The following is a 21,007-nucleotide window of genomic DNA, read 5'->3' on the forward strand; positions in this document are numbered from 1 at the left end:
CCTAAGGCCCTAACGAACTCTGCTGGCGACACCTGGGACAAGACTTCTAAAGTTCAAGTTTGCACGTGGTAAAATCAATTCAAATCCCGTAGATTCCTTCAGGAATGCAACAAATCGTAATCAGGCCAGTTGCAAATCTTCAATGAGTGTGCCTATCCGCAACAGATGGCAGAAGGGCATGCCAGAAGATGCTGCTCCATTAAACACCATTAAGCTGATGTACGTGAATTGGTAAATTCAAAAGCTTACCTTTATGGTTTTTAACATCAATGGAAATCACAGCCAGTGAGGTCCTCCTTTCACTGGGATTCACTGGCTGGTCTGCAGCTTCAACAAACAACAAATGTTTGCCAGGAGTAATTGCTCTTTGAGTGACCACAATTTTCCCCGTTTTGCTGTCCACATCGAAAGATTGGCTATTATTGGAGGCATTTTGCAGAGAGTATGTAACTAAGCCATTTTTGCCCAAGTCTGGATCAATGGCGTGGATTTGACCCACTGAAACAGCAATAAAGCATTATAACTTATTAAATTGCTTTGCTGGACTTATACCAGTGTCTCCAGCCTTTGCTTCAGTCGTTATAATGAAGTCGAATAAATTTGTTGGAACGAAAGTTGGATTGTTATCGTTGGCATCCAACAAGGTAATTTCCACATTTACAGAAGAATCCGCTTCATCTTTGATGACATTAAGGACCTTCTCTTTGGCGTACACTTTCATGTTAATGGTGGAACGAGTTTCTCTGTCCAGAAGGGTTTGGTTTCTCACCTGAGTTACGATTGCAAGTTTGAACATTAGAAACTTGATATCAATAGCAACATACAGTTAACCAGCCAGTTCGTGCATTCAAGCTGAAAGCCCCAGTTACGTCTTCCAGCTGATAAGAAAAATCAGCATTGTCCCCTTGGTCTTGGTCAGTGGCCACGATTTGCAAGACGCTGAACCCATTGGGCAAGTTCTCCACGATGCTGATGTTGTAGAAATCGACTTCGAATTCAGGTAAGTTGTCGTTGAGGTCGGTTATTTCTATTTCAGCTCGGGCGAGGCCTGTTTTCAAAGGATTATCCACCTAGAGGAGACGAGCAATTATTGGACATTCACCGCAGATCGCAAATTATGCTTTAATAGATATCACGTGAAGAAGTTTGATGTAGGAAGAAACTAAAGTACAAGTCTGTACTTTATAAAAATTTTTGGGCCTTAACAGTGGTTAAAATGCGGTCGTGAATGGCCAAAAATCATAACGTTCATCTGGATTAGGGTACTGATAATACATATTAAATTAGATTATTCAACCAGGCTAAAACCACTGGTTACAACCACCCAATCCAAAATGTTTCAATCTTGTAAATTTCTCAATTTGGATTCAACAAGAACTTACTTGCGAGGCTTGAATCTGTAGAACAAAAGTGTTGCCTGGAAGGGACCTTTCGGAATCCAAATCGATTTCCTTTTCCAGGAAAAGAGATGCGTTAACGTGGTCTAAGTAAAAGAGATGGCGCTCATTTCCTGCTATTATATCATATCGGATTGGGGTGTCTATGGCGAAGTCCTGGTCAAAGGCGTAGATTGGGGGTTGGAAGAGGAGTAGCTCGTGGATTTTAGCCCCCTAAGAGCAAGGTAATTGCACTCTGTCTTGATCTGATTAATGTATTCTTACAGTAATGGGATAAAATTCGCGAATCCTGGTCCTGTAAACTCCCTTGGTGAACTTGGGAGGGAGGTCGTCGTTGTCATTGACTTTTATTTGCAACGTTGTGTTGGTGTTCCTCGGCGGACTCCCACGATCCTAAACCATAAACATGTGCTAACAACACTTTCCCGTTGTTTATACAAGTTAAAAAATATAAAGAAGTTATTCAACTCGTCTAAATCGTATTCAAGGAAATTCTAATTATTGTCAGAGATAAAATAAGAACAGAGATGATAAAACGCACTTAAAGGGAAAGTAACATCGTTTCACTTGTCTTTTCAACATTTAAAAAATTAACAAATTCACTTCTTAATGCAGAAGTGCTAATTAGGAACTATATGTTAAGAGATCATTTATGTTTTCGTTATGTAACCGTAATCATGCAGATTAGACGCTCAGATGGGCCCAATGACAAGAGAGAAGGAACTGAAAGTATGATATATAATTACATTTTAATTCATAAAGATTGTGTAATAAGCGGATTAGTGAACTCAAAGGAAATTACGAACCGTTGCGGTGATGGTTAAAACAAAGTCTCTATCTCCAGCATCGAAATCCAGAGTTCTACGTAGAATTACATCTGGCTGATGACTGCTCTCCAAAGCAAATTTTCCGCGTTCATTTCCGGCTACAATTGCAAATTGCACGTCGGAATTTGGGGTATTTGGTTTGTCTCGATCGATAGCACGAATTCCCCGAAACAATGTAAGCCCTGGAATAAAATAATTTATCAATCTTAGTGGGAAACTCTTCAGAATTTCGGTACGTTGACAATGGGATTCCAGCTGAGTCGAGGTCCGTAAATAATATTAATTTCGGCTAATGCCTCACGCAACAAGAGAAAAACTGGTACGTATCAAGCTTCAGGGTTGAGCGTTTGAGTTTTGTTGGAGGTGATAACATGTATAAATGATGAGTATTGGGGGGCTTAATTTCCATGAGTGGCTGCAACTTAAGAAGTAAGAATCCTCAGCAGGTGGAAGTTTCCCGTGTATTAAAATAAATAGTTTCAAGATTATTAAAACGAATTTCTGATAAGAAGCCCCAGTACCGTCTCATTTGGTCTTATCACAGAAGGAGATGGTTAGTTTAATAATGAAAAATTGACTCAAAGACCGAGAGGAAGGAGGCGGTTAATAACCTTTACCAGAAAATTAAATCAGTTCGAAACTCATCCAAAAATGCCCTCGAGTAAATCGACTTTTTTAAAAGCGGATACTACAAAATTGAGATTTTGCAAAACGCATTCGTACCCAAGACTAGCCATGTAGAGGTCAAGACAAGGGCACTCCATACTCCAGCGATTGTGCGATAACATGAGCGAAAACTCAATAGTACTAATGCACATATCGGTAGTTAATGAGGATAGTTCTTGGCATTGAGACGCAAAAGAAGAATCCTCAGACCAGTTGCTGCGACTGAGACAAAGATGTGGATCAAGAATCTTCCTTTTTCGTAAACACAGTCTTTGCATTTGGATAGATCAGCGTGGAGAAACTAGCACACGGGGCGTCCTAAAAATATACCGGCGAACTTTAAAGACTGGTAGGGAACATTAGTACAAACTCTTTTCTTTCGATAAATGTATGCCCACAAAACAAAAAAATACGTTACTTTCTCATTGGAAGAACTTACCAATATGCCCTGATGGATTAGAAGAGGAAGTCTTGTAGCCTGGCCTGCACGTTCTCCTGATCTCAACACCTTGGATTTTTACCTTTTGGAGATATCTTAAACCACGAAACGGTTATTCGTAATAAAGATTTTTTAGCAAGAATAACGGCTAGTTGCACAAATCTAGAATTTCTATTCCCAGAATATTCCATAGGGTCCTCGAGTCAATGAAACGACGGTGCAATTTTTGTATTGAAGCAATTGGTCAATATTTTGAACAATTACTGTAAGCCATCGCATATTTATCAACAAAACAATGTCTAACACGAACAAAGAATGATTGTAATGACCAAAACCATATTGCCTTTTTTTTTACTCAAACGGCTCGTTTGCGGGCATATGTTTATTTAAGAAAAAAAGTTTATATTGATATCTCCCACCTGCCTTTAAAGTTTGCCGATATATTTTTGGGGCACCCTCTATATATCGAACAAGTATCTTCTGAATTGGTTGCAGCTTCTACTAGCAGGTACTCCTAAGTTAGAAGGTAACTATTGTACTTCGGAATATGAATGCCTATTCAATTGAGCCTCTATTATTTCGCCAGTTTAGTCAGAGTTAATGAAATGTAAATAAGTTGGGTACATAGAACACCCATCTAACTTTTAACAGCCGCACCCCTATTAATTTTTTCCCTATTATTACCGATAATTATTAATCGCCCGATAACTGGCGATATCAATCCAATTAAATTGAAATTAATAGCGGTTGGGTAGTAATTTACCAATATAAAAAGTACCGAAGTTTAATTTGGTGTACCGTTTTAGAATTTATATGTTCAATTTTATTAGTCACTTGAATTTTAAACTGTTGTTAGATACCTTAATAGCATGATTTATTATTAGAGGATTGAATTCCATCATAGAATAATTAAATTCGACACCGTTCACAATTGCAATGGTAAGTAGGATGACGCCATGTGAGTTTAACTAGGATTTTGTGTTAAGGAAAAATTCTCTTTGTTATGGAAAAAACACCCAACAATACTATAAAACATTCCTTTAGTACTACCGTAAATCAGCCTTTTGAATAGATAAGCAACCGTTAGACTGTAAGCATTTGTCTCTCCGCTAGATATAACCGTCAATTATGGGGAATTACACTGGTATTGGAATATCGGAAGTAAATTGTACAGTTTGGTTTTACTGAAAATAGGTAGTTGTTCAGCATTTCAAATTGCCGAGAATATATTGAAATAACTTGATTTTCATTATTTTTCTATGACCATTTACTGGTAAGCGACGAAGGCAGCAAGGGAATTGCGAATATTTACCAATAGCTCAAGAGGTAATGAGTTCCCATCCCACACCTAGAATTTTGTATTTGTACGCATCTACCTTCACCGAGTACTTCTTTCTTACAGATAGGTACTTTTACCGTAAATACTGCGACAGACTTACCCACAGGAAAAAGTTCATCAACTTCCACTTGGTAAGGTGCTCCAAGGAACGTTGGTGCGTGATCGTTGATGTCTTCCACGTATACGGTTATGGACAGCGATGAAGTAATCTAAAGAGAGACAATTTTCAGTAGCTAAATAAATAAATTTGTCCTGTATGCAGGAATTTTCCAAAAAAGTATGAAAAAAATGTAGCATTGGGTGTAGGCACATTTGGAAACTTTTGGATAAGCGTTCTTGAAACAGACCCTCATGTTTTTCGTAGACCTGACATATCATTGGGTGATATGCTGAGTTAAGAAATTTAAGGAGTAGTAAATGATGAAGGGAGGTCCCCTCTAGAAGCTTCGGTAATGCCTTTTCCATCCCAACGAGGTCTACTCTCAATAGGCATAAGTTCACATTTGGACCAAAACTGTCCCAATCGACACCATTTTTGATACTCATGATTTGCCCAATATTGTCAGGTGGATTTGTCTGAGACTCATTAAAACGATAATTCTGTTCAGTGCTACGTCCCCAATGGCAATATCAATTCGACCTAAGATCGAGATGCTTTGCCCACCCGGATCATCCACGTGAGATCAAATTATAGAAAAAAATAGTCATCAAGTTTCCTAGAACGCCATTAGCGGTCTACTTTATGAGAAATAACACTGGACATGTTTGTGATAAGTCAACTTTCCCTTTTGAACTGACCGCTCTTAACAGTAAGGCATTAGATCTAAATCAGATACAGCATGTCCGCAATATGCTGAAAAGTAGAACTCGTTTAAGTCAAGTAATTACCTAATGCATCAAATTTAAATTACAAAGTAACCGTGAAATTATCACAATTTTTGAAGCATAGCTTTTTTGGCTTTCCCTAATGTGCCTTCAGCCATTCGTCTCTTTGACCTCATGCCACGCGATCTGGGTATAATATAAAGACAATTTTTTCCGTCTGATGAAGACTTATTGAGCACACTAAAAAAAGCCCATCAAGAATCATGGTGCAATAATTAAGGTTACTTGCGAGTATCGAAAGCTGATAATCAAAATTCCATTTTACTCGAATTAAGGCGGCAAGTAACTCAAGTACTAGTTAATTAATATTCCTGCTAGTTAATTTCTCATAGATCCATTGCAAAACGTATTAAAATTTATAAGCTTTACATGGAAGAGATTTTTCCATAAGGAACCAGATTAACAGCCAATTCCTGCAACCGTTGTTTCAAAATTGGCATTTGCAAGAGAACGCAAACGAGATTGTATCTGATGATGAATGGGCCGGCCGAGGCGATTGATAATAGTGAGAATAAAAAATGCCTCCAATTTGGAGCAAAAATGGAAAGTAATCTGAAATAGGGTAGCAGACATATATGTTACGTGTCTTTGCCATATGCGAGTAATAAATTAGATGTCTCTCCTCGATTTGCGTAACTAATTCGGCCCGATCGAACGTGGTAGCAAGTAGTAACTTTACCGCTGCACTAAATCGAAAATCTGGGAAATTTCGTTAACAAAAACCTCAGATTAATACTTTATTTGTCTGATTACAACTGCAGAACAATGGCAATACTCCAATCTGCTGATTATTTTTTCGCAGCGATCGGAAGCTTTATTACACATCATGGTAATACCCGTAAACGATTTGAATTTCAAACCAGGGCCTTGTGCAACAGTACTTCCGAGTCGTTAAACTTTGAACGAATTATACCGACAATCAGTGTGGGTCCCTTAAAACCTTCCGATGAAATACCGTTCCAAGGTACTGGTACTCACCGTATCTTCTCCATCGTGGTAATCACAGCTCAGCTTGAACTTAAGTACATTTCTAGGAGTGTTCGAGTCCACAAGATCCTCCAACGATTTTGCCAAAAGAACTGCTACTGTGGTCCTGTTCAGGTCTCGGTAAGTAAAGTAGTTCACATCCTCATTCTGAAAGACAAACTTTGTTTCCTAAGCACTTGCAGAGGAATTCGTTAATTAGAAATGCGGTAATATGTGTAATTGCAATGACGTGCGCAAACAGTCGAATTAGGTCATTTTATTAATAAATGTATTAGAATTTTCTGCATAAATCCATAACCCGCAAGGTTCCTGATTTTTAGCAGTAGTGGTTTGTTATCCATGCACATTCAGCCAAGGTTGTTACGTTTATGGGTCATTATTGGTTAGTTATGTGAATATAAAGTGCTAGGAGTTGATTTACATGCATTATTTAGCTGGAGCGTGAAACAGGAAGAAATCGCTAAAGTGGCCAATTAGCTTGTTGGAGATAATTAATTAGTCCGGTCTATCCGCAGAGGATCTTTGGCCAAATTTTGGCAAATGCAGGCAAATGTGTGCCACTACCAAACAGCACTCGAATTTACCTACTTTCCAGCATAGCAAGTGCAATGGTGATAAAATGATGTCACTTCCTAAGAAGTGAAGAAGGAAAAGTTCACTTTGCTTGTTTTGTCCGGTTAATTTCTTCAGCCAATAGCTAATTTTTATTGTCTTGTTTCCTTCGGTGTATTACACGATTATTTTTTTATTGTGTTGCTTATCACTCTGAATATATCTACATATTTTGTCCCTATTAAGTATTAAATGAATTGAACTGGGTCAATTTGGGCATTAATAAGGGAAATTTGTCATCACGTACATGCCTTAATATAATAACATGTTCTTTCCTTTGTGAATATCCTTTTCCTATGTGAATTCAGTTAATATGAAAAGTGTTATTTGCCTTTTGCAATAGTATAACCATGATCTAGTCCCTTACCTTGTCTACTGGTAACAAGCTCAAATCGTTCCTAGGATAAACCTCGACCCTCAGGACTTCATCGCCAATCTTCAAGTTCTCTGGCACTCGTACGAATCTGAGGTACTCCCCGGGTGGATAGAACTGGCATCCTGGAAGAAGTATGCTAGTTAGTCGAGCTATCATTATTGGATTAAACCGTGCGAAGAAGATTCAATGTCCCCGAACTTTACTACTACTACTCGATCCGTTTCTTTCAAGATTTCTCCTAATCATCGCAGTAGCTTTGCAATTTTCGTGAAGATTCATTGGTTTACGAGTTCGTCTTGAAGACGCCAATTTCCTCAGGAAACACTTCCAGATAAATGGGTTCAGAATAGATTCTTCATCAGGATGGCAACCTAATCCATCTCTAACGCACGGCCTTCCTGCCACTTTCTGAGTTCTAATAGCATGTTTCTTCATATTTAGGCTAATGTCGAATGCTCTTCACCACGGAGGAGTTGAAACCAGAAGGTAACGCGTCACAAAACTAAATTTTGGAAAAACCGTAATCGTAATAAGTGTTACATAAATATCATATTCCATAAGGATTTTTTGTGAGGAGGATGAGCAGATTTGAGGGGGGAACGGGCTCACATAGAGCGAAAAGGGGTGGATTGAGGAAGCCAAATGGCAAGCGAAATAATTTAACTCTTCCAGCACCCACACACGGGTTTATGGCCCCTTGTTACGTCGCAATTTTTTACGGATGTTCGGCTAAAAATGTAATTCGCCCTAATCGCAGGGCTCGCCCCCCCTTTACTACTAACATGCCGAAAAACCCCTTATCGATCTCTTGTACAATAGCCAGCCTCATACGTCATTTTTCAAACCGCATTATGCGTAAAAGAACCAAAATTTGAACCATGGATGACGGACGGATTATTTTTTTCGTTGGGCGACCGTAAAAAATGGCATCGTAACAAGGAGCAATAAACCCATTTGTGGGTAATGGGAAAGTTTAATTATTTTCACTTGTAGTCGTTTTTCACATGAAAACCGTTAGAGCACGTTACCGCGTTTATGGTGCCAGTACCATACAACTGAATAAACTATACCTAGGTACCTGTTTCAAACATATCTTAGACTCGCCACGTTCATTCGGGCAGGCTTCGCTGAAAAACTTTATCCTTGAAGTTGCTGGAAAAGTTTCCACATTAATGCTCATCTATGTACGTGGTTCGGGACAAAGGTCATTCAACACATATTCTCACGTTTCATTTTCGAAATTGATCCAATTCTCCAAGTCTCCTTCGTTGAAATATCTTCGTTTGTCGTACACCACAACCATTGCGAAACTGATTCATTTACATGTACCTGTCCATTATGTGAATTAACTCATACCATTTAATAACTTGTTATATTCCTTGTCTCAATACTTCAACGAGTATTCAAGTAAAGCGAAAGTGAGGTGGTGCACTGCGTGTATGTATTGCCGGATATGTGATTGTTTCTTTTGCTTCATTTACCTTGCTTCAGGCGGTCCCATTGAAACTAGACCATTGATACCACGTTCGGAAATTTGCTGGTAATTTAATGGGAGATGTGAGATTATATCGCGTGTGCTATTGTATGGGAAAAACGATACTCTGTAATTATTGTTAAGGCAATAAGTGTGGAATGATAGGAAAAAAAATGGGTAATAGATAGTTCGATTGAGGGCAATATGTCTCGAGGCTATTGGGCCGCAAATGAATTATAGGGCAGATCATCTGGTTTGCGAAAAGGGAGAGCCAAATGGAGTGTCCTTTTGGTGGCTACTATAAACCACGAAGTGAACCAACCGCAACAGCGCTAACTGTTTCAAAATGGCAATAATTGATCTATGTTTTATGTAATACGTACTATGTAGTTTTTCGTTCTTGAGCCTCCCTGAGATCATTTAATAGCAATAATCTTCCAACAGCCAATTAAATAATTCGACAAGTTCCTTCTTTTTCAGCCAACCGCTGAGTAAATGAACTGTAAAATTCCAACTCTTTGGGTTATGAAACACGAACAAGAATCAATGACTGATCGAATTTTCTGTTTATTGAAAACTAACAAAGTTATAACGCCAACATTCACAGTTAAATTGGGTGTTAATTCCTTAACAATGGAATTTTACGTGTGCGAAAAAGTGGCTTACCAAATAAGACAATAAGCAGGAACAGTAGAAAAACGTGAGCTGTATAACAAATACCAACACGAAGAAGTAATGAGAAGTTTACTTCTTTTGTCACTGATGTTGCCCAACTCGTTGCCTCAATTTCTTCTAAGTTATTGTCCAAATTCAAATTAATACACACACCGTCAAAAATCTCGTTGTTTTAAATTGTTTATTTGTTTCTAAATGTAAATGTATTACATTTAAAGAAGTTTTCATTTTTACAAAATCTTTAGAACAAAATTAACCTATGAAAAAAATTGTTTTGGGGAACTATGCATTTTCTAAGGATATTTCATTAACAACAAAATTTTATCAAACATTTTTTTATGAAAGTAGGAAACAATTTAATAATCAATATGACCACCTCTATTATTGAATAATATATTGATGCGACTAAGCATTGAAACAATCAACTAGTTCACAATTTCCTGAGGAATGTAGTTCCATTCTTCTTGTGCATCTGCAGCTAACTCGTCAACATTTTGTGGTGGACGAATTCGACTGCGAATTGCTCTAGCCACAAAATCCAACATGTTTTCAATGGGGTTCGTGTCTGGGGAGTTCGCTGGCCAATTTAATCGAGTAACTTGCCTCTGCTCAAGTTCCTCTCGGACTCTACTTGCGCGATGCGGTCTCGCATTGTCTTCCATAAAAATGAAGTTGGCCTCCAATTCGTCGCGCAGGGGAGAGATAATTGGCCTAGTGACATTTTTCATATAAACTTCATTTGTCATATTTTGGTTTACGGGAATCAATGCTGTGCGACGAATGAACATTATTCCACCTCAAAGCATTATTGCCCCACCATTGTACGAAGCAACTCCCAGTGGATAATTTAATCTTTCCTGACGACCTGGTGCTCTCCATTCCCTTTGCCGGTTGTTATCGTTGACTAATCCAAATCTGGATACATTAATGAATAATACCCATCGCTATTGCCGTAAAAGCCAACCCCAATGTTCCCTCGCCCACTGCAAGTGGGCAGTTCTGTGTCATGGAAGAAGCCTGGGCACTCTTAATGGTCTTCTTGCACGTAGATTTACTCTATGGAGTCTTCACCGAATTATAGAGGTTGATATGGCAATTCGGAGCGTCCTTTGAAAATGATCCCGAAGGACTGGGGCTGCAGCATTTCGGTACCTTCGCGTTGTATATTGCATCAAATATCGACTTTGTCTTTCGTTTGAAACTCATGGGCGCCCGCTGCGTGGTCTTCGTTCAATGGTCCCTGCTTGTTGGTGCCCATGGACTGTTCATCCAAGCGAAGACCTTGGAATGCCCAACGTTTCAGAAATTTGATGGTTTTAATGTCTAGCATCATACAAGGCAACTATCCTTGCCCTATTAAGCTCACTAATTTCACGTCCTGGCATTGCAACACAGGAAAAGTTTTAAAGTTACAAAACATGCAAAAGAACTGACCATATTTGTAAACAAAAATCTAAATGCCCAACAACGTCCTTATCTCCTTGTTTATTATTATTTTTTGTTTGCAAAATAACAAACCTTTGTCCGTTATAAATTACAACCAAATTAATAAGCTATAAACCTTGTTTGTACAGGGGGTCCAAGACTTTTGACGGCGTGTGTAGATACGCATGAACCAATTAGGGTACAACTATCTGAAGACGCAATCGTTTTGTATGAGTAAACTGAAGCATGAAGGTTAAGTTGAAGATGCATTTAAAGATCTTGTAATTAAACCGTTAAATTTTAAGCTTTCGTCCATTGTTCTCTTTCGCCAGATAGCCAGTCTGCATTGTCTTTAAAATATCTGCAAAACTAATAACTTCTATTCTTTTTCTTAGCATTTCCGTTCAGGCAGCTGAATGCAAATTTCTCTTTTTAGATGCTCCAGCAGAATCATCATGCAAATTTCAACCAAAGCCTAAATATGAAAAGAGTAATTAATACTTAATAACGTTTTTACAGTTATACATACCAGTGCTGAGACTAGACTTGTGCCTAAATAGCCGTACTATGCAAACAAAAGTACAATGTTACAAAGATGACAACGTTTTAAGTGCTATTCTGCTTCATAATCTCGCATACGTTTTATGAGGCTGTGTACACAGTCAACCTGTCTTTACTTTGTTGTTATGCAAATTTTCATAGTAAAATTTCAAGTTTAATTACCGTCTTAATTACTTCAGACCAGGGTTTTGAACGCGACCGATAACAAAAAGAATGGGTCTCTGTTTGATGGAGCTATAACTTCCAGTTTTGCTTCTGTGTATTGCTCTTTACTAGGAGTTATTGTCCTTAAGATGTGTGAGAAAGTTGCTTTCAGTTTTAAAAATGAGGAGCAGGTTTGTTAATTTTGGTAAGCCGCTGGAACATATTTTTCCACAAGGTTTTTGTCTTTTATCATCATTTCCTTCAGTGGCTAGGGGTTAAATGTTTACGTAGATTCCTGCCTCACTCTGTTGGCGCTTCCTGCCTCTATTTACGTACTCTTCGTCTTCCGACCATTTCTTAATACTGGATTTCGACTTTTCACGCGGAACAATAACATTCATACCCCGTATACCTTTACTTGTGGACGGTTGATCGAATTCGGGCACATTCGCTCCCCGAACTCTGATACGGTTCAAATTCTTCATCGGAAATATCCATATTTGTACAGACTCTAAATCGCAATAACAGGCTTTCAATTCCTTCTATACAGTAACAACGATATTTGCAACTAGTGAGTGCCTAAAGTACGATTAACCAGTTCCCACCTGTTACAAATCCCTCACCAATCAATCTCTATTTGGTGCAAGCATCGAGCAAGTCTTTTTGTGTAACAACTCCATCAAAATGCGTTGGATTTTCCTGATTTTTCCGCCAAAAGATGCGCAATATTACTTATAGCACAGTGGCATTGAAAACTCAATAATCGAAAAATATTGACTTGCCCAGTTCTTGGACGAAAGTCTTCAGTTACTTTGCCCTAAAAACAATGCAGGTCTACTGGGATAAGCCAGTTTGTCCTAGTCTAAGCTATTCAGGCTTACAGGATAAACTGAATTATTTTCAGATTAAAAACTAACCTGAAATAACTTTTTTTTTATTGAGCTTTGGGGGAATCTGTTATTTCAGACTTCGTGAATTTGGCACAAGGCGATCTAAATCATTCAGGTTGATTCTCAAATCCAGGACTAATCGACTTGAACTTTGTCGAATCTTTTACGTAACGTAATGGGTTCCTGAATTCTAGTTCCGACAAAGAATATTACTGGGAGTTATCTACCCCCCCTCCCTTAGCTGAAAAGAATGGGGGGATAAACCCAGTCATTGCCGGGAATAGTACCAGAAATGGCGATTTACATTGATGTAGCATAAAGGTACATTACGAACTAAACAATAAGCGCTATTGTCCGCGAAATACTGATAATCGAAGTTGATCCGGTGGAAACACGGCTTTTCATATTCGGTCAAACTAGTTTAGACTAAGATAGGCTGGTTTATCCTAGTGGATTGTTCTTAGGACAAACTAATTTCGACTAGGGAAAACTAGTTGGTCTTATCGTGTTTAGGGTATAGTAGTTTGGACTAGGATGAACTAGTTTATCCTAGAAACAGGCTTGACCGGTAAAATTTGCACAAATGGTTCAAACCAGTGCACCAAGCATCGCGATGTTCCATAGATGGTGGATACTAGGGTTGGAATCCGGTTAATGGCGGAACCAAAATGTGGGCACAAATTCTGAGGGATCAAGAACCTTCAGACTATCCCCTTTACTTCCTCATCCATAACTCGCCTCTCTTTTTTGCATAAACCACTTACGAGGGTGATAGCTTGAAACAGAAGCCTATGGATCACGTGCCTATGAAAATTTGCAGAAAATAGAAATTTCTTCTTCGGGCACTTCTAACTCGCTTTCTACGAATTGTCAGGAAAACGTAATGGGACTGTCTGAAAGAAATACGTTACACTTCAGGATAACGCAGAAGAGTTGAAAAAATAAATTGCAGGGAAGGAGCTAAATGCTGTATATATCACTATGAGAGAAAAGTATGAAGGAAATTTGGACTTCTTGCTCTTCGTTGCCCATAAGTTCAAATGTTCTAAACCTGGGATGAGATAAGTTTGTAGTTTATGAAGACTATAAAATAATATAGAGAAACTTGGGCCAAATAACACAAAGTGGGGTAAATACACGTCGTTACACACACCTGTGAAACTATTGTAAAAAATGCAAAATTCGAAAGAAATTCAAACACAGTACATATAATATAAATGTACATATGTTATATATGGCATAAATTATGCAAGGACATGCCTTCATTCGGGGATTTATCCCACACCGCACGAACGATTATCCATCGCTTTCTAGCATATTCTGAATAGCCTTACAAATAAAGGTCTACAAGGAATTTAACACATCGAAAGAGTATGCAATAAATTTAATTAAAAAAACTCTTATGTAAACTGAATATGAAAAAGTGAAAGAGTGCACAATAAAGAAATCCGTATTCTATGGAATCATCCAAGTATGACTACGTAGCTTTATCGTAATTATTTACATTGAAATCGTTGAACTAATGAATTTACTCAGCGATTCTTTACTGGCCAAACTGACGAGAAAATCCGACATGCTTCGAGATAATAACAACTTTTGCAATCATCACTTTGGCATCAAAATCTACCATGAGATATCTGAAGTGTTTTATCAAACCAGCTCGTGCTTAATTAAAATGCTTTCAAACAAGCACCTATGTTAAAATTTATGCACCTGGAGAAGCCATCAGGAGGACATACGTTGGATTTTAATACTTTTAACGGATACATATAAACCGCTAGCAAATGTTTACTTGCATCTGCTCGCATCAGTTATTCCTTGATTTAGTGACCTATATTAGCATTGGTCATCATGTAACTTACCTCTTGTTGCCTCTATTAGAGTCAGCAAGAACAGGCATTTTACGGTCCAATTCATTATCTCGGCGTCATTGGATCTGAGGTTTGTCGTCTAAAAAAAGTTGTTCCTGCGGTCATTCCTGAAAATCCAAATGAAGAAGATTGATTAGAAGCTGCCTAAGTGATTTAGGAAGTTGTTAATGTGAATTTTAAACTTTAGGGACGAATTGAGTTTATTATTTTACTTCAGTTTAGGAAATCTCCATAAGTGTTCAGTGGCAAAATCCATCTGAAAATGATATACAAAGTGTTTTAAAAATGTGGTGCCAAACTTGAGGAGGTTATAGAAGACATTGCGCTAAAAATGTTTTGCGTATAAACTCCTAGTCGAAAATGAGCCGTTTTAGCTTTGGAGCAATTTTTGTCAAAAAATGCAATGTTTTCTTGTTGACACTAAGACATTGATATTTAAGTGACTTTTATTAAAACGTTTTTATCGAGATACAGTATAGAATGTGGTTCCAATATGATGGTGCACTAGCACATTTTACCTCTAATGTGCAGGATTACCTAAACTTACAATTTCCTTAGTCATGGATCGGAAGAGGAGGGCCTATCAGTTGGCCTGCGCGAAGTCCCGATTTAACCCCGTCGGATTTTTTCCTCTGGGGTTACATCAACCCCGTAATCCACAAAACCCCTGTAGCCACCCACGATAAACTGTTAAGGGGAGTGATGGCAGGCTGTCTTTTCGTGCAGCAAGCTTCGCACATATTACAAAGGGTACGCGATTCCATGATTCAACGATCAAATGTATGCAACGAGATGAGAGGGTCGCTATTTTGATTCATTATTATAAATTTACTATTTTTGCGTTGTCTTTAATAAAAATTAGTTAAATATCGATGGCTTCTAGCGTCAACGAGAAAATATTACATTTTTAGATAAAAATTACTCTAGAGGTAAAACGGCTAATTTTTGACTAGGGGTTTATATGCAAAACTATTCTCCCGCAATGTCCTCTATAACCTTTTCGAGTGGGTACCACCTTTTCGAATAACCCATTATGTTCCAAAATTTTCTGTGGTGTAAATGTGAGTTTCAGGACTGAGGAACGCTAGGATTTGATTGATTGAATTTGGAGCTGTATCCACAATTTTTATTCGTAACTTTTCCGAAAAGCCAAAAAATCCTTCAGTTTCAAGGAAGACGTAATTATTCTTTTACTTAAAAAGTTAACATTAACGATATAACGTCTTGACCAATTGCATGAAAAGCATTTTTACTTTTCAACTCAATACCTCGAACCACTGCAGAATAGGTTCTCGCGGTATGCAAATAGGTTTCAATTTTAGCCAGATTACGAAAAAATCTCAAACATAGTGAAATTTTCTTCAACTTTGTGGTTTTCGCAGAGTTTTACGGTGGTCAACTCAGAACGCTACAACCACCAGGTGCTTGGAACACCTATAACATAAAGTGGGTAACTAATGGGAACAGTTGCATTTCAATTAAGTTTTTGATTAGGTACCCAGCGGAATATCTTGAATAATTTTAATTATTGAACCGTAGTGTAAATTTCTAGTTCCATATAAAGCGAAAGTTCTGTGCAGAACGTAGTCAAACGTATATCTTCTCTACAGTGCGTGACTTTCGTTCATTTTTCCAGGCTCAAATTAATGAAAAGTAATACAATTTTTAACATGTAATACTGTGCAAATGACTCAGATTCACAAACCATAAACAAGGAAGTGTTATCGTTATAATTATTGAAAATAACTTTTAACCACTCAGCAAGTTTATTAAAGCTTCCATGGAACCAAAGCTTGTTAGAGCTGAATAAGTAGTGGCATGTTTACGGGCGTGCATAAGAAACAATCAAATAATTAGTACTTCGGTGCTATGATAAATTTGTCATGTTGCTGGTTTTGACATAAATATCACTGCAAAAAAGAGCTAATAAATCCACCAAAGTCCTTGAATATCAAACTATTATATGTAACAATAAATATCCAATTGCAAGGTAATTGACTTTGCACAACTGAACCTAATGAAAATGTGTATAAGCCAAGTAAATTACGATATTTTTACACCGCAGGCATTTTCTGAAACTATAACCGGCTTAACGTTAGTTAAAACTACCGCTGTAATGTTTGCATTTAAGTCTGATTACAACGAGAACGTTTTGATCAAGATATTTTCATGGAAGTAAGTCCGAGGTAATTGCGAGGGTCAAAGACCTATCCGTACCTCGTCGTGGTGACTCCTGGCCGCCTCTTCCTCCAAGACCAGGAACCAACCCCGGAAGAGGGAGAGAGTGGTAACAGACGCGGAAGGCTTGGTGTGTTCACTGTCAATGATTGATTCACCATGCTGATACGTATTATCCTTAAAACCTACAACATATTTGCTTTTATTTTACATCCGCTGCATTATACAGGGTCCCGCAATAGTGCGTCGGACTTCCTCAGCTTCTATGCCAATGGAGTTGACGATTTTTTTCTTCTGCAGGATCACACAACACATAAAGGCGTATTTCCAGAAATTGCTTTCTAATGTACAAGGTGACCCCAAAAAGTATGACGATATATAGCTTCGTTATTTTAAACGGAAGCCCCTCATTTTTTGTCATTTTTGGTTAAATGTTAAGGTCAGGTTATGTGAGGTGCTCTATGTTTAAAATTTACCATTTTCCAGTTATTTGGAAAAATTTGACAGCTGCAAGGTTCCATGGAAATCAGTATTGTGCGCTAACCGCTGTGAATTTCGGAATCAGTCTTCTGAGGTTTAAAGAGGCACCTGGTAAGCTATGTTCTCAAATTTTAAAATTTGATTTGAAACTTTTTCCCGGTTATTGTTATTTAAATAGATGCTATTGGATCATAATAAAATACATCAAACGCCCAAAAAAGCCGAAATGCTTAATTCGGTATTGAAAAAATGTCAAAAAGTTTAGTTTTTTTGCACCTTTCAATATGGCGCAGCTTAAAAAGTGTCACATTTTATATATACTTGGATTTTCCATAAAAATGCCCATCATTAGAAGAAAAAACTGGACCTGCAGCCCATTCTGAAAAAGGGTTATTCCATTTTGAAATTTAAAAAATCGTTTTTAGGTTAGAATTAGCAGGGAAAAAAATGAAAAAAATGTGGTGAATGTGCGAAGGTTTCTATATATGTGTGATTTTTTTTAGATTTTTCGAAAAAGCAGTTTTCAAATTAAAAATTGTAATTGAGAAGTGCTTTAAGGGTTTTCTTGACCTAAGGGGTAGAGGTATTTTGCACAACTTATTGGAATCAGAGGGTTATAACTTGTGTACTTATATGCCCATTTAGTTAGGTTTTCAATTTAGATCAAAGGGCATTTTGATTATCTTAACGGGAGGTACTTTATAACGAGACATCCGAAAATAACAAAAAAATTGGGTCTTTCATTTAAAATAACAAGGTTGTATATCGTCACACTTTTTGGGATGACCCTGTACATTAGACAATAATTTCTGGACATACGCCTTTATGTGCTGTGTAATCCTGCAGGAAAAAAATGCTAATTTTATTGGTATAGAAGCTAAGAAAGCCTGACGCACTATTGCAGGACCCTGTATAAATTACTAAAGCACGTAGAAAATTCTATTACCTGCGCCTTACAGCAAGTAATTTCAAATTAAAATTCCAAAAACCTGAAGCTGAAAATCGATACGCAAGCAGGAATTTGGCGCCAGAATTTAAGTAAATTGATGGACGTTTTAATTTACTCGTCAGCGAAGCAGAACTAACCAGAATTATTTAAGAAATTACTTCCTGCTCCATCGATTTTGATTTTGCCTCAACTGCGTTTGTTTATCTCAATTTAAACTGCATATTTGTTTATCAAAGATCTGACCGCTCATGAATTTTATATAAATATTCATTATAAACTAGTGGCGTAAAGTGGCTTTACTGTGTTAACATTTATGTTATTTATTGCAGTTTAATAAAGGAAATGCTCGATCCGGACGTGTCTCTTTGAGCACCTGGCACCAATTCCGTAATAATAGTTGCATAATTTGCACATGTTCGTACCTGCACCATTCCCATAAATAGTAATAAACAATCAAAACAATCTAAAATAGAGTACTACATCTTGCTATTAATTTACCTAAAAAGCGTAATTGCAGTCATTGCTTGCTTGAATATTAAATCATGTTTGTTTCCATAGTTCCTTGTAATTATTTAAATCGACAGGAAAAAAGTTTTACACTTTAATGACACCACATAGAGACTGATTAAAATTCTTTTCATAATAATGGCAGTTCCCAGTTGTTACAATTGGTACAAATCTGCAATATATTAATGGCTGTGCGTTGTATAACACTAGAAAGGCTATTAAGATTTACATTTTTTCTTCGACAGTTGCATTTGGTTCAACTGAATGTGGAACTTGTGGTATTTTTAGATAATATAGATAAGCTGCTTCCTATCGCTCAATATCTCGTTACGTTTCCTGGTACATGTTTCTTCTGTTGACACTTTTATGAACGTTAAGTCGGTTTACTCAGCGATTTTGTGCATAAAAGAGTACTTTCCTTTAATTTATTGCTACAAGCATTTCATTAGGCAGCAGCTAATTACTGCATCTACAACTGTATATTATGACTGATAATGACGGTATTAACATCTAAAAGAGATTTTCAATAAATCCGCTGAAAAGTGTTAGCTCAGAGCTAAAAGGCTTGCGAGCTCGGAGTGCATTCGTTGAAAGCTTTTAGCTTACACATACGTATTAAAGGGGCCCCGTATATCGCTGACAGAATAGATGGAGCCGAGCAGTTTATGTGGTGTTATTAAGCGCATCAAGACAAACAATTTGAGATATCTTTCAAGGCAATTGCTCCTCGCGTTCCCGAGATATCGACGTTCCAATTTCGAAAGTGAAAATCAATACGTATTAAACTGACCCCGTATCTTAGAAACCGAAATAAATGGAGCAAAGCGGTTTATGTGGCGTTATAGGGCACATCAAGACGAACAATTTGACATATCTTTCAAGGCAATAAAACGCCGATATCTCGGGAACGCCAGGAGCAATTGCCTTGAAAGATAAATAAATTATATACATAAAATTTCCACCAGGAAAATCAATAAAAAAATTATATGTTCCCGATTTGCTGAACAAGAGTCACTATGAGCTTCCCTTATAAGGATATTTCCCACAAGGAAATATATATTTCCCATGTACAGGCCTGAGATTACGTTAGTCCCTGCGTGGAACTGTCTCTGATTGCTTTGGATGAGCATAATTGGAGTGATACTGATATAGATATCATGCCATTCACGACTCATGCTCATAGGTGCTGCCTATGGCTAATAGTCGCCGACACCCTCGCAAGAGAAAAAGGACGGGTTCCGTTTCCTTAGGACCTGAACCAGCATTGAGCACACATCACTACTTGGCAAACGCCGAGCTTGGACGATGGAACGAGATAAGGTTCCAGGAGGACTGTGATGATCTAATGGTGTGGCACTCCCTTGAGGTTCCTGATTAGACCATCAAAGACGGTCACTCATTTTCTTCAGGAGACATCAAGTAACAATTGCCATAGCGGTTTACACAGGACACGGACTGCTGTTGACGCACTTGCACAGGACCGGCTGTGCGCCAGAGATCCGTCTGAGGAATCCGAATGCCGGCTGGGTCTTGAGGGTGCAGATGTCATGGAGCACGCTCTGCGTGAACGTCAATTATCATAAAGGGCAAAAAAGATAGACGAAGACCTAATTAATACGTCACTCAGGCAGATGGACAAATTCGCGAAGAACATGGACAACGACCAGTAAAGCGCAAGGGGAATCTTACCATATGTTGCCTCACTGCTTTTGGCACGTACTTCCGTGGAGAATGGGTCGCTGAAAATTGTCAATAGCACTAGAAAAGATTTTTTAGCGATTTAAAAGAGTTTGAAAAAGAAATTTGAAAATCTCATGCAGCGACACACAAGTGTGCAGAAAATTGAACGAAAATAGCTCACCGGACCAGTTAAATAAATCAATAATCGATTAAACGCAGAATTCTATAGTGATTTATTTTCAAGAATGAGACATCAATGCATCTACAAATCAGCGATGCAAGAATAAGATCGAAGGCGATTCTGAGGAATTATGTGTATTTGCGTGACTACGGCGATGTGATGTGATAGATTTCGACCTTCTGTGCACTAATTTGACCCGCAGAAGAAACATCAAGTGAGGCACATTTTATGTCATGAATGTGACCCCATTGGACAATGGCAAAAAGAAGACATGCGAAATACATAAATGAGAAGAAAAAATGAGGAGTTAAGTGTGCTTTTGTAGAAACCAGCCATATGGAGTATAGAGAACGGGTAATCTCGAATGACAATCTGAACTTAAAATTGAGATAAAGTTACTGTTAACAACATTATAATAGAGAAAAGCACAGTAATTTGACTAACGGTACTAAAGATAGTATTGA

At 37.8% G+C, this 21,007-nt stretch overlaps 1 protein-coding gene across 3 annotated transcripts in view; it reads right to left on the reverse strand.

Annotated features, from left to right (window-relative positions):
- The window catches only part of Cad89D (cadherin-89D), a 32,412-nt gene that overhangs the window by 8,769 nt on the left and 2,636 nt on the right, over nt 1-21,007 (reverse strand). For all 3 annotated transcript variants that reach the window (XM_066400893.1, XM_066400894.1, XM_066400892.1), the window contains exons 2-11: nt 14,560-14,675; nt 7,520-7,650; nt 6,532-6,687; nt 4,769-4,877; nt 2,204-2,406; nt 1,662-1,790; nt 1,383-1,610; nt 825-1,070; nt 553-769; nt 250-498 (exon numbers count right to left, since the gene is read on the reverse strand). In XM_066400893.1, coding sequence (XP_066256990.1) covers nt 250-498; nt 553-769; nt 825-1,070; nt 1,383-1,610; nt 1,662-1,790; nt 2,204-2,406; nt 4,769-4,877; nt 6,532-6,687; nt 7,520-7,650; nt 14,560-14,614 — 1,723 coding nt within the window. In that variant the 5' untranslated portion in view covers nt 14,615-14,675. The remainder of the gene's footprint in view (nt 1-249; nt 499-552; nt 770-824; nt 1,071-1,382; nt 1,611-1,661; nt 1,791-2,203; nt 2,407-4,768; nt 4,878-6,531; nt 6,688-7,519; nt 7,651-14,559; nt 14,676-21,007) is intronic.

The sequence above is a fragment of the Euwallacea similis genome, chromosome 21 (assembly GCF_039881205.1).
Source record: "Euwallacea similis isolate ESF13 chromosome 21, ESF131.1, whole genome shotgun sequence".
NCBI classification, from domain to species: Eukaryota; Metazoa; Arthropoda; class Insecta; order Coleoptera; family Curculionidae; genus Euwallacea; species Euwallacea similis.